Source organism: Ammospiza caudacuta, chromosome 1, assembly GCF_027887145.1.
Source record: "Ammospiza caudacuta isolate bAmmCau1 chromosome 1, bAmmCau1.pri, whole genome shotgun sequence".
Classification (NCBI taxonomy): domain Eukaryota; kingdom Metazoa; phylum Chordata; class Aves; order Passeriformes; family Passerellidae; genus Ammospiza; species Ammospiza caudacuta.
Genome location: NC_080593.1, coordinates 10728800 through 10743309, shown reverse-complemented (window position 1 = coordinate 10743309; position 14510 = coordinate 10728800). Strand labels below are relative to the sequence as shown.

At 37.6% G+C, this 14510-nt stretch overlaps 1 protein-coding gene across 3 annotated transcripts in view; it reads right to left on the bottom strand.

The window, feature by feature from the left end:
* Positions 1-14510, bottom strand: part of ZMYND11 (zinc finger MYND-type containing 11) — a 106316-nt gene that overhangs the window by 57377 nt on the left and 34429 nt on the right. For all 3 annotated transcript variants that reach the window (XM_058819275.1, XM_058819284.1, XM_058819291.1), the window contains exon 2: positions 4698-4832. In XM_058819275.1, the coding sequence (XP_058675258.1) occupies positions 4698-4813 (116 nt within the window). In that variant the 5' untranslated portion in view covers positions 4814-4832. The remainder of the gene's footprint in view (positions 1-4697; positions 4833-14510) is intronic.

Here is a 14510-nt window from a genome sequence, read left to right as displayed (position 1 = left end):
TAATCATGAAATGCAACAAAGGGAGAGAGAAAAAAATTCTCTCAACAAAGGGAGAGAGAAAAAAAGGAAGGATGTGCAGAAGAAAAGAATTATGTGTTGGTTCTTTACATTAGTCTTCATGGAATAGTTCTAGAAACCAGAATAATCATCTGTTTACAATGAAAAAAAATCTTTAAAGCTGCCAATAATAGTTCTAGAATACCAGATTTGCCAACTGGGTATGTTAATAACATTAACTTAATAGCTAATGAACTATGAACTAATTATAAAGATTATGAAATGTTCTTATATTGCTGCTGAGGAAACCAAATATTTTGTGAGAAAAGGGGTATATATTTAATTAATACTTAATTAAATCTTAGGAGTCCAACTACCTGTAAGGGAATTATGGAGAAAACACTATAAAAGGAACTGGAAGATTGGAATAGCCAAAAAGAGAACTTTAAAAACATGTCTGTACAGAAATACTTACCAATCTGCTATGCAACTGAATGTCAATAATTTATCCTACTCATCTAAATATGTTTGCCTTTTTCCCAGTGTACTTTAAAGCATTTTATTCCATAGAATCAATTCTTGAGGTTACCCCAAAACCAGAACAGATGGAAGATAATGAGGAAAAAAACAGGAAGTCAAAGCATAGTTATAATTTTTAACACAATTTAGGGATGAACAATTTGTCAGGGTGCACTCTTGACAGAGAATTCACAGGATATGGAAAGCCATTTCTGCACTAGTGCCTACAGCATAACTAATACCAATAATGCTCATCTAAATAATTGATAAACTAGGGTCAAATTAACCTAATATCAAGTCTAGACAGAAAAAGAAGTCATATTTCTTGATAAATACCTCTTAGAAATGTAATTTTGTTATTAAGAAATGTGAAGATTTAGAAATATTAGCTAGTTCTTGTAGTCAAATTGTAAACTATTGCAATTCATTGACTTGAGATACCTTGTGACAAGATAAGACAGGTGAGAATATTTCTTTTCTATACCTTTACAGAAAGCTACCACTGCCTTCACGTGAGCTCTATCATTAAAGAAAAATGCACTGAATATACTGAAGTTTATGTACAAAGGTAGGAACTTAAATATATATTTTTAAGTCCTCTTGCAAAGGCAGTTTGCATTCAAAGTACTAATTCCTTTAAAGTCACGTCACTCTAGCTTCTTGTTAGGATTGGTTTTCAGTCCTTCATTCATTTTTCCAGTTACTGAAGAATGCTTCTCTCCAACTCATGGAAAGTGCATTTCCAACTATAATATACCCTCACAGGAAGTCAGTAAAACTGCAGAATCCCTTTCATATGATGATTTGTTGAGGATATTTTTCTAAGACATTGAGTCTGTACAGTGTGGTCTCTTCCCTACCAATGCCTTAAGTATTTATATAAGACTCCAATTAACTCTGTCATATTCTTGCCATTTTCACAACTGGGTTTTTAATTCTTTACAAAACAGACACCTTTCTCATGTTTCTTATTACTTCTCTGCATGCAATGACTTCTCAAAAAAAATTGCCTGAAGTTCAAAAAGCTTACTAATTAATTTCTTAAAGGCTCTAACTTGCATATTCAAATTTTCCAAGTGACTCTTTCCTTGATGTAAGACAGTTTTCAATCACTTCTAATCACGCATTTTTCTGTTCTTGCCTTTCCCCCTCATCAATTTAAAAAGCAAAGCATACTTGATCTCGTCTACTTTTAATTAAAGGGCCTCTTTCCTTATAGGTTTTTCCTGATAATATCAGAAGTACCTTCTAGTGCTCTAGGCTCCTCCTACACTATCCTCCCACTCTTATGTTCTCTACAGAAAATGTGTGCCTAGTTCTGTAGATTTTTCTTGTCTACTCTCCATTGACAGTACCTTCTGGAAGTCTTCATTTACACAAGTAATCTTCTTTCAATTATACTTAAAGTGTACAGGTAACAATTTGCATACTTGCATGTATTATATAAATTTGTCTGTTTTGCATATTGAGTTGGAACAGTTCGTAATCTGTAAACTATGAATACTCTTTTTGTATTATGAACAGTTCCTCCCAGGTCATTAAAAGTTAATGTACATTGAGATGTACATTGTCTTCTACTCAGTACCAGAAGACTAAGAAAAGTAAGAATTAGATTAAATAAACAAGAATATATAAAGAAGAGGGAGACAGCCATGCTGAATACACATTAGGAGAAAAGCCAACAAATAGATTTGCTTAAAAGTAACAAACCATCTAATGAAATTTTTCATGGCAATTTGCTATAAAGTGTTTAGACTAACAGGTCACAAAATACACAGGACAACTTGTCTCTAGCAGCAAATGAATGCTTAAATCAGGAGAAAAGAAAATCCATTCAAAAACCAAATCATGAATCATCTTTTTAATATGCAAAGTTATCTGAAAGTACCCATTTGGCATCTACTATATGACACACAGGAAGACTGTTACTTACCTTAAACATAGATTTATTAAAATAAAATTCTCTTGCTGTTTTTATGTATTCTTACGCAGGAATATGACATGGTTCCATAATGTCACTGTCATTATAACTTTCTATCAACCCCAAGAGGTATTAACACTTCTAAAAAATGTTACTAGTACAAATAGTAAAACCTTCCTTATAGCTCCAACTATGTACACATGCTCATAATTTTCAATTTTGAGCACTGGTTTTAAAAATTATTAGTATTTGTATGTTTGCCTATATGCCCAGACACTGATTGATCTTTGAAGGAATTGCTGTTGACCTGGTCAAATGATTTTGAGTCTGGAAGAATATATTAGCTGCTCAGTTTTCATCAGAAGAGATATTCTGATGCCATGGTAATTTTGGAACTTTATTTTGAATATTATGTATTATGCATACTCATTTACTATGTCATCTGTGTTTCTTCATCAACCACTGGTACCATACTGCAATTCAAAGGTCTTTATCATTTCCTTGTCAAAAGTTATCTCCTTAGGAATGTCACATAATAGAAACTAGATCAGTGTTCATCACTCTCGTCACTGATGTGCATGGGGAGATTTTACAAAGCCCAAGCACTTTTTGGATTGCTCTTCACTGCTAACACCCTGTTCATCTTTCTCAAAGTACTAAGGCTTCTTGCATTTCTGTTTAGTCACTTATTTTTCTTCTGATTGGAAATGAGTCATACAATCTGGACCTAGACTTTTTTAAAAAATCAAATTACCCATCAGTTACCAAGAGCAGTACTTCTTTCTCTGGCATTTGATTATTTGTTTTCTCAACCTTGTTTGTAATGATTTTTGTGACCTAACTTTACCCAGCTAAATGTTTTTCCCACTATCTTAAACTAGGCATTTCTCATAAGAGTGGGATGAATTCCCAGCTAGACATGTCTGTCTCCCTTTATTACATCTAAAAAGAGCACAAACAGCTAACAAACTCAGCTAATATGTAGCCTAGAGCAAGTAATTTGGAATGTTAAAATGGAAAGTGTACAGCATTAGTTTACCCACTCATCTCCTTGGAGACATCATGAAAATATATATATGCTTTAATGCATTCTAGAGCTCCACTATGACCTCAGAAGTGAAATTCCCTAAAATACAATCTCCTTCAAAACCCTCTTGGAATTCCCTTCCTCTGGAAAGGTGCTTTTCGGTTTGATGGTCCATTTTTCTTCTTGTAGAAGCCGGGTGCACATTAATTCACTTGGGACGTCATCTTTCTTTCTGCACTTCACTGTTCATTATGTTTGAAGAACCTGAACTGTTCTTCCACTTATGAAGCCAGTTTTGCCTGTCACTTCCACCCCACAAACTCTGTCAGTGGACCCTTGTCATGGGCCATGTTATAATGATTTTCACTCTGTTAGTCACCTGCACTGTTTATAACTCTCCTCGTTAGGGCTCTCTGCCTTCATTATCAGTTCACATTGGTTCTGGCAACTGAAGAGTTGCCAACTGGTTACTTTAGTTCTTTTAAATTATTCATATTGATTACTTTGACAAATGTGACGTACATGTCAGCCTGGAAATGCAGACAAAGCAGAGAGAGGGACGAAGCCTTCTGGTTTTATTACAGTGGCTGCTACAAGTAATATTGTAGATCTTTCTACACAGTGCAAGCTCCACAGAACAAAGAATTTATATTTTTTTGTGTATCCAGCACCTAATACACTTTGATGAATATTTTGACAGTATTAATCAAAGGTGATAATCATCTCATGTCCTCTTTAATAGCATCTTATGCACATCTCAGCAAATATGGCTTCTTATTTATTTGAGCAACCTAACAGTTCAGATTTCTCTTTGCCTTCTGGAAAAGTCCTACACCAGCCTCTCACATTTTCCTAAAGAAATAGATTATTTATAGATTTTATTGCCCTTTTCTCCTCAACTGTTATATCTGTTTCTTGTATTTTGAACAAGCTATTAACTCCAAAATGCTAAACTCAATTAAAGTATGAGAAATGTTACATATTTACTAAAGATGCTTATGCAAAACAAATACAGGGTAAGATCTCAATTCAATGAATTCAACCTCGTTTTGGATTTTCAGGTGCTCAGTTTGGTAAATTTGGTTTTTTATATACAATTAATTAATCAGTTACATAGAACTGCATGTAACTGTTTCACAGTCTCTCACCATGTTTACTATCTCTGTACCCAAGGGCTTTTAATAGCATCAACCTTCCCCCTCACTGGAACTGTTTTTGGAGCAGGTCACTTACTTTGTAATGCGGTCAATGTTTGCAATTTGCTTCTGGTTCCGGATTATTTCTATAGCTGCCCAAAGGTGCTGGATTGCCTTTGTGTCTGCCTGTCGTCTCTTCGTTAGGCGTGCCATGACCTGCTCACCTGCTCAGCTGCAGCCAAGAAATAAAAAAAAATAAAAATAAATAATTCAGCAAAAGTTAAGCAAGAATTGTAAAATAAATTACCTGAAATATGATTACAAGGAAAAATGTATTGTTGCATAGGCATTCATTTTGTATATAGCAACGTATTTCAAGTGCTTAAAGAGCAATAGAAAGTGAAAAAAAAGTAGTTTACAAGAATCCCTTTCACATCACGTAATCTAAGCGGAAGACAAAAGGCAAGCAGTAAAATATATTAAATCAATAGCAAATTCAGTTCATACCTTGGCTCCCTATATTTGGTAAAAATGCAAAACTACCCCAGTCTGAAGCTGCCACAGCCTCCTGGATTGCCTGAAGCCCTTAAAAAGGGTGAGTGGTACTTGACTGCATCATACAGCATTAGCATAAATTCTGACACAGAGAAAAAGCTGGACCCACAGTTTAACATAAAACACAGTCCTTGGAGTATTACCTTCATGTTCTTATCATTTACAGCTATTTAAAAAAAGTCCATTCTATGAGGAGAAACCAGAAGTATATTTTCATGGATGATAAGTCTTTAAAAAAATATTTTGGAGAAGTTCCATTTTCTGTAACATGCTAAAACCCAACAGGGCCAAAGTGCTTCTGATGGCATTTGCCCATCTAACCAACCCTGAACAGGAACATAATGAGCATCTGGCTTTGTTTACAAATTTTCCAAAAGCTGGAGGCAATGAGTACAGATAAGCCATAAATCGCCTACAGCTCCACTACAGGCACAGAATCCCTTTTTAAAAGCTTAACGATGCATTTTGATCACTAAATAACTTTCTTCCATTGCCACCACTTTCTCAATGAAAAAAATGACTGATTTATGAGTGCTACCAAGGTCTATAATTTATTTTAGAGCTCTGTCCTCGGAATGAACCCTGTGGTATGCACACGGATATTTGTAGCTAGCAGAATATTAACTTCAGTAACCCAAAATAATATAAAAAATGCAAAAACATTTCACCATCTGTGCAATGTTAAAGATGGGAATTTAAGTACTAAAACTGTCCCTGCTCTCAAATTCAGAAAAATGAAATAGATTTGAGTATTCCATCAGTTGCAGCAATGTAATTTTCAAGTCTATGGGACCTACAGGTACTTATCAAAGAGAGCTCTCAAGTTTAAGATCTGATATAAGCTCGGCAACACTCACTAACTTTACAGGGGCAATGAAATGAATGGCAACATTCCATTATTAAGGATAAGAAATTATTTTAAAGCATTATGCTTTATGCCATGTAGCCCATTTAAAGAAAAAAAAAAGGAAATAAAAAAGATTATGTGAAGAGGTATCTACAAGCCGAGGTCTGTGAGGCCATTCCTGGTTACAGGAGATATCAGAGAAGGGCAGGCGAGAGCAGCACATGAGAAGATGTGGTGTGGTCACACATCGATCCCACATTTCAGCTTTAGAAATCTCTTCCCTCTGGGGTTTAAAGCAAGGGCAGCTAGAGGGATCTCCCAGAAAAAAAAAGGCCAAGAACACAGTTTTGAAGGAAGGATAAGAGGGAATGTGACAGACATACAGCTAAGAGTGACAGCAGTTGATAGCATCGCCTGACAATGATTCAGAGAAAGAAAGTCTCTATTGGGAACAGCAGGAAAAGACACTTCATCCCTGTAAGCTCCTCTGCATTCATTTCACAGAACATTAGGCCACTGCAAGTTAAAAAAAACCCTGATAATTTGTTAGAGAAACATAAAACTATTTGTAGAATTTAATTTTCAAGAGAAATCGAGTAAAGCACAAAAGAAGTTAGATCTTAACACAAAACGCAACAATCTTTCCAGACCTATAGTTTTAGCACAAAACTTCTCTCCTAACACAGACATGACTGAAAGATCATTCTTCTTATTGCAGCCCTCCACAAACCCTCTGTACCAAAGCTGTCAGACGATAAGGCCGCCAGCAGGCTGGACATGGGGTCTCTTGCACAGCATCACATCCCCACGTGAGGAGCAAGTGTTTGTCCTTCCTGACCCCCAGAGCAGTGTGAAACAGCAGACCAGTTCTCAGTTTATTTAGCAATCCCAGCTCCTTTAAAAACAGCCCCTATTTCTGGCAGCCCAGCATATGGCTGCCATGCCAGTGTCACACCCAGCACAGGGGATGGCAGGGTTTTCTCTCACACCCCCGTGACGCCTGTGCCCAAGGGCACAGCACAGGGCAGGGTCCTGGGGAAGACACCTGCCACCTCTGCACGGTGCCATGGCCCTGCTGTGCAGCCAAAGGGAAGGCTGGCCTTTGGGAATTAGGAATTCCCACTTCTCCAGGGCAGGAGGCAGGGAGATGGAGAGTGAAGGAGCACTGTAACCATGAGGTCCTGAAGCCCTGTGGCTGCAGAGTGGCAAGGGCCCTATGGGATCACTGTTCCCTTTGGAATGGGCTTTCAGAACAAACTCTCCCACCAGCCCCTCGCCCCATCCTTGTTGTGCTGTGCTGGCTTGAAGCACTCCCAGGCCATGTCCTGGGCTATGGCTGAGAGCCCTCAGGACAGGATGGGCACCTCCCATCCCTGCATCCTCAGGGATGTCACAGCACTGGGCCAGAAGTTACCCCCAAAACAAAACCCATGTGGGTACCCCCTGATGGCTCCCTGCTCCCACTGCTGCACACACGGGCACGGCCATGGCTCTTTCCCTGTTTGTCTGGAAAGAACAGCAATAGGGATACACATGGGACACAGCAACCATACCTGTCCTATTTCCTTTTTTTTTTTTTTTATTCAAGATACAATAATTTTAGCAGGTGTTCTGCCTACAAAGAATATACCTTTCACTTTCATAACTTTGGTTTACTATTGAAGGGCACTTTTCTTAAACTCAGGAGTTGACACTCTACTAGTGAAATAGCAGCTCTTACACACCATACTGCCAAAAATACAAAAACAGGATTTTTTTTTCCAAAAGCCCAGACTACTTTATTGTTATTTTAATCTTTTAATTGCACGGCGTAGAAAAAATATAGAGTTTTCTTACACTACAGAAAAAGTTTAAAAGATTGTGGCACATTTCTTGCTGTTCATTGCAGTCACTACCTCTATGGCAAAACTAACCATAACAGTCTACTCCCTGCACTCCTGCAAAAATAAGGAAAATAAAAAAAAAATAAGGAAAATAAAAACTTTGCAAAAGAGATCCCTCTCCTGGAAGCTGTGCACATAATATTCCAAACAATATTGGAAGACAGTTTGGCACATTTTAGAATGATTTACATACAAAAAAAGTTGGGAAGGTATGGGAAGGTATGGAATTACCTTCATGGGAAGGTAATTATTTACCAGGTCTTACCAGAAGCTAGAGTGATTTTTAATTTTGAACTTTTGCATAATATAAGCAGTTTTTTATATTATTACAATATTTTAAAGGAAACTTGTATCTTACTGTTAATAGCTCATACAATGCCTTCGTGTGCTACTTCCAATCAACAAAAAATCCTCCCAGTGTCTCCACATGAAAACCTTATTTATGCAAATAGTACTTAACATCTTAACAGGAGACACGTTAGAGTCTTAAATCTGTATTTATCACTCCTGATTATTTGCTTATGTGTGGGTTCACACACACACACACACAGGAGAGAACAAGCATAAACATGGAGTGCGTGTGAGTATATGTAAAAATCTATGGCTCAGAGAGGTTAAGTATCCAAAGAGGCTGATGCACCCATGCAGTCTTTTAAAGAAGTTTGAAGTCCAGAGACTCTTTAAAACCACAATACTGGATTGTACATTTACAGGTAAATGCTTGAAAATGTTACTCATTCTCCTCTTTTGTTAGAGCATTCATTTAAAAATCCTGGAAAGAAAAACTAAAAGCTGAAGTAAACATTCAATTCCTTTCTGATTTGCTGGGCACTACGCTCATTTAGCTGTGGTACACCCTGTCCATACAAAATTATTTGCTCCATGCCATGTCTGTCATGTTTTCTTATCAAGTTTATGGTAGGATACAGCTTCTGAGAGAAAGGTTGACAAACACATATGACTGAAAATCTAGGAATTTATATCAGCAGGATCTGTCTTAGGTTTTGTAGGCATCCGTGAAACCTGCAGAATATAAGAAATATCTTCCTAACAGAGAAAGTTTTGTGTGGCTGATGCACCAGCCCACACACTTCCATCACACACTCACACAGGGCCCAAAGCAAACTATTTATGCTCTCAATTTTCAGCTCTCTAACTTTTCCTCATGCACTCTGCTTATGGTTTTACTGTATATTGTATTTTGAATAGCTCTTTAATGTCCTAAACACATTTTGACAACTATACCGCTTTACTGTATACATTTGGCTTTTCATCAAGAGCCAAATGCTCCCCACACTTCTCACAGGCAGGCTCAACAACCTGTGCTTTATCTTGTGAGCACAAGAGATAACACACAGAGCAGGGCTTATCTTGTCCAGGTGCCCAGCACAGCCTCGGTGCGCGTGGCAGCGGCGGCACCACAGACACTGTCACAACAACAAGGCCACCAGCCATCAGCACACACTTGGCTGAACCAAACACTGCGCAGCTGTCTGCTGCAAGAGTGCTGGATATGGAAATCTGAACTGCAAGTCACAATAAACAAAAATCACCTTGCAGCACGTCAAGAAATTCAGCCCAGGGAACCTCCTGACCTGCTGCTTGCATCCAATTTAGCAGATACTATCAAGTACTGAGTTTAGCTAGAAACTCTCCCTGCACACAGAAAAAACTCAAAGTAGTCAAATCCTGCCACGTGGTAGCTGTTGAACACCATTGTCCAAGCAAAATATGATGCTTCTGAAAATTTCACTGGTAATGTGGACTTTGCACTGAAGCAGACGGCGTTGCAGTTGGGTGCTGCTGCTCTGATGGGAGCTGCTAATTAAGAGCTGACAAGCGGTAGCTTGTTAAACCTTGTTTTTGTACTTCACTCTAAGTGAGGCTACCTGTGGTGCTCAGCCCTTCCAGAGCAAAGTCAAACAGGTTAAACTCCATCCCTGCTATCAGCCACCACTTGGCTGGGACCTTGTGTGCACTTAATTGCAATGGAAAGAAGGTTTCAGGAGTTGATCCTTGCCACTGCTCAGCTACTGGTTGCTGCCTTTTGGCCTCACTGACCAAAAGGGGCTATTTCTGTTTCTTCCACAATACACAGTGAAAGACTTTAGGCTCAAAAGCAGGAAGAAGCTAGGCTCAGTCGTAGTTTTTGTGGCTTTCATGCTGAGTTTGGGTGGTTTGGGAAGTTAAACACAGGCTCAATTTCATATTTATAAGTACTTTATAATATGGGGTCTAGTGTTTCTTAAAGTGTAACTCTTGATAGTAGGTATAAAACTGTATAAATGAGCAGTACAAAGAGTTGTAAATGTCTAGCTTTGTTCTTGTAATAAATAGGAGTCTACCATTAAAATACAGATTTGCAAATTGATGCAGAGTTTGGGTCCCTGGACTTCATTCAGATCTCCATTATACTGTGAACTTCTGCAAGCTTAAAATTTAGTTTACAATTTAAACTGCTGTTAAATCATATCTTTCATCACCGGTGTAGTGGGAGTGTGAACTCTTAGTCTTCCCCTCCTACAACAATTGTGATTAAAAGTGGTAATTATTCTATTTTTACATAGGAAAGGTACAGGTGAAAATGTCTTGACTGAGCAGCAACGTAGGTCATGCATGGGGCAAAAACAAGAGACTGCTTAATTTCACATCTGCCTTCCATAGCTGGTGATCAAAAAATATGGGGAGAAGCTGCTAGAGTGAGGACAAAGCTTTTGGTAGGAGAAAATTCATCTTTTGCTTACCATTTATTTGTCTTCATGAGTGTGCAAGATTATGGGCATAACCAAAGATTTGCTGGGCACCTGGTAGCAGGAGAGACTCTCTTTTGTAAGACTGAGGTTTATCAGAAGCAAAGATTTTGCATACAAAGTAATTTTCAAATCTTGAAGAATAAGCAAGTGGTTTGGTATATTAGATATTTATTTTGGACTTAAATCCCAATCCACTAAAATCAACAAATTCCTTTCTGCTAACTTTCCAGGGTTTTGGAGTAAACTTTCAATTGCTGTCTGATTGCCACATCCTCACAATGAAAAACTTAGGGATGTGTTGAGTGATGTGAGTGAAACAGAAAGATTAACAAAGGCTTGCAACTGAAATAGGCAAAATTTCTTTGTTAATTAAACTAAATTCAGAAAATTAGAGTATAAATTAATAAAAGTTACTAAATTCTTCGGGGTTTTTTGGCTTTGTTTGTTGGTTGTTAAGTTTTTTTAATTAGGAGATCAGTTCAGGCTGTAATGCTATCATTTTGGAAGTTATTAAAACACAGATTTTTGCATGTTGACTGTGTGTCATTCCTAATGAAAATCTTTTTATTTCACTGTTAGCTTAAGGTCTACACAGTCTATTCAAAAGAGGAAAGTTTGTTAGCATAATTATCCTAAATATTTCCCATGTGCAAGTACAATATCCCTGCTGATCTGTGTAGTTCCACCTTCTGCATTTCCCAACTGCAAGGTTTGTAACCTCGATGTCATGCCACTTTTTGAGTCAGGTTTTGCATAGCCCCCTGAAGTGCAGTACAGACACAAAACAGGACTGCATGAATATAAAACTGTAATGTTTTGCTTTGTTCTCGCTGCAATTTAATTTTTTCCCCAACTCCTGTACACAGAATACATAAAAGCTTTTGCTTTTACGTTGTGCCATTTCAGGATGGCAGTGAGCCACTGCAGAAATCTGAGCCAAGGACATTACAGAATTAAAGGCCCCAAGAATACTTTTACTACACATATGTACAAGGTCTATTTTAATCCCTGATTCTGCATTTATTTCATTTGTATTGTATTCCATTCATAATTATTAAGTAAGTGTCCTTCACTGGGGCTAAGGCATACAGCAATTGAATGTTAAGCTCAGACATTTTGAATCATCAATATATAAATGGTAGAACTCTCTATTTTTCTTTTGGAGCCAAACTTGGACTTTCCTGTTTAATTAACTCACTCTGTTAGAGAGAACTTGACACAGATATTGAGGTGCTATCCCAAAAGAGAATTTCTAGAAGTGTAAGTGCAAACAGAGTATAACAAAATCTGATATGAAACACCAACACAAGATGCTGAGAAAGACTGAATAATAGCCATATACTCCAAACAAAGGCTGTCAAAGTGGTCTTGTAGGCTATCAAGTACAAATACATGTACAGGGCTGAAATGCATTCTGCTGCCTCTCCAGCCAATCCCAGTCTGGAATTTCAGAGACAACAGCAAATGCCATTATAACATTTGAAAGAAACTATCCTTTGTTCCTGTCTGGCAAAAATCACTGAATAAAACTTTATCTAGCAATGCGAGTTTGGAAAAAAGAAAAGCACAGCTGCCAAAGAAAGTAACATAGCTGAAAGAGCTGAAAGCAAAGAGCCAAAGCTGTAACCAGCAATGTAGCTATACCAGCTTCTTACAAATGACTTTTTTGGTGATGGTCATCATGTTTAACTCTGGGTACTGTGCCTTGGTAAGCTGAAGCTCATAGTATATTTTTTGCTATGGATCTGTGTTTAGACAAGGTTCCACATTGATCCTCTAAAATAAGCAGTATTTTCCTTAATATTTCAACTTTTAATTGGTATTCAATGCATAGAGAGTTAGGTTTTTTTTGCCAGTAAGAGAATTAACAGGTACATAGGAACATCAAGAACCACAAAAGTTTATGTTTTACTGAGAAAATAATGTTTCAAAGCAGTTCTGGGGAGGTTCAGACTGGACATTAGGAGACATTTCTTTACCTGCAGGGTGGTCAAACACTGGAACAGGCTTCCTAGAGAGGTGGTTCAAGCCTTTAAGTGTTTAAGAGTTATTTGGCATTTTCCCTTAATAACATGCTTTAACTTTTGGTCAGTTCTGAAGTGGTCAGGCAGTTGGACTAAATGATTACTGTAGGACTCTTACAAATGAGTCTCTTCTTTTCTATTCTACTCTGATTTTATATGACCACTGAAAATGCATACACTGTTAATGCTTTTATCAAACTTCTGAACTTCTAAAAAAAGCAATTTAGTTTGGTTTAAGGCTAATTAATGAAATTAAGTTATGCTAAATGCTTTCCACAATGAAGCTTGCACTAGTGTAAGTTGTTTTAAAAACACAGTTATTGCAAAATGATGCAAGTTTCTCATGAAGATAAACTTCAGCTTCCATAGTAACAAAGCCTCTTATTTTCAGTATGATTATGTACTAGACTAATATTAAATAGATTTTAAGCTGTTCATCTCCAAAGACTACTCATCTTGGGGCAAAGGAAGTTTCTATACAAAAGATGGTCCAACACGAGCAACTTCAACATCACTAAATAATACATGGCTCATACAAGGTGTAAAAGGATCATCCTACACACTTTTTGTCCTCTATCACAAAAACAAAATGAGGTCTAATCAGATTTGTGTTTTGGGGGAGTTATCAAAAATAATATTTGCACCCAAGCTGCTGTCAGCAGCACTCTGGGCTCCCCTGTACAAATGCACATGGACACAAGCAAGGCACACACACCTGCCTTGATGAGAGGGGCTTCAACCAACATGTTTTACCTTCCATTTGCCACAGTCTAAGAGCATAAAGAGGGTCAGTTACAGAAGATTAAATGACACGTGGAGATAGGATCATGTTCTGAACCCACACTGCACACTAACACAGGCTTTCTGTGGTTTAACTCCACCCACTACCAAATCCCATATTTTCCAAAGCAGCCTGAAGCTAAACCACTGAAAGATGCTCAAGGAGAATCCCTGCAAGGAGTTAACTCCTAATGAGCAGCCTGGGCTGTTTCTCTATGTAGACAAGCCCTTAGTAAATAGATGCTTCCTGTCCTCTCCCTTGGCTGTAGTGAGCAGAGATGATTAATGCAGCTATGCATCCTGACAGGCTCCAATGCTCACTTGCTCGTAAAACAGGAAAAATCATGGCCAAAGAAGGCTGATGGTGAGGGCTGGAATTTCAGTTTGGATGATAAATAGATGCCACTTTGATTCTGCAACTCCCTCTAATAAAAAATGATAGGTGGAAGACATCTTAGAAAATGCTAAGAAATATAAATGAGAAGAGTAGCTCCTTCTCTGAAAGCAAGCTTTTGATCATCATCTTCCTTTCTGCTCTGAAAACTAAGGAGCTTGGTTGTTTTGTAAGCCTCAGCTGAACTGATGCAGTAAATTTCTCTGTCAGTAAGTAAGGTATAATAAATAAGGTATGATGACATAAATAAATAAATGATTTTTCATGGTATATTAGCAGGGAATGTAATTCTGCATAGGGTCAGTTTCACAATAAACAATGAGAAAGAGAGATACATTTTCCAGGTCAAAGAATCGTGAATGTATGGAAAAGTACAAATCATGAAAAAGATAAATTCATGGCAGAATATGTAAGCTATATGGTATTACACAGAGCTGATGTTGACTTTTTTCCAATTTAATGTGAGATTCCAGTTTGCCAGGGTTTTTTTCTCTTTCTCTGAACTACACACAACTGGCACTATCTTTAAAGTACAAATTGTGATTCTGGTGGTAGCAACAGGACCTAAACCTTAGATGTTTGTAACAACTATTCCTCTACCAGGCTGCATTTTTATTGACAAAAGGCAGCTGAATCAATTTTTGTTGCTCCTTAACAATAACAAAGTCTGCCTG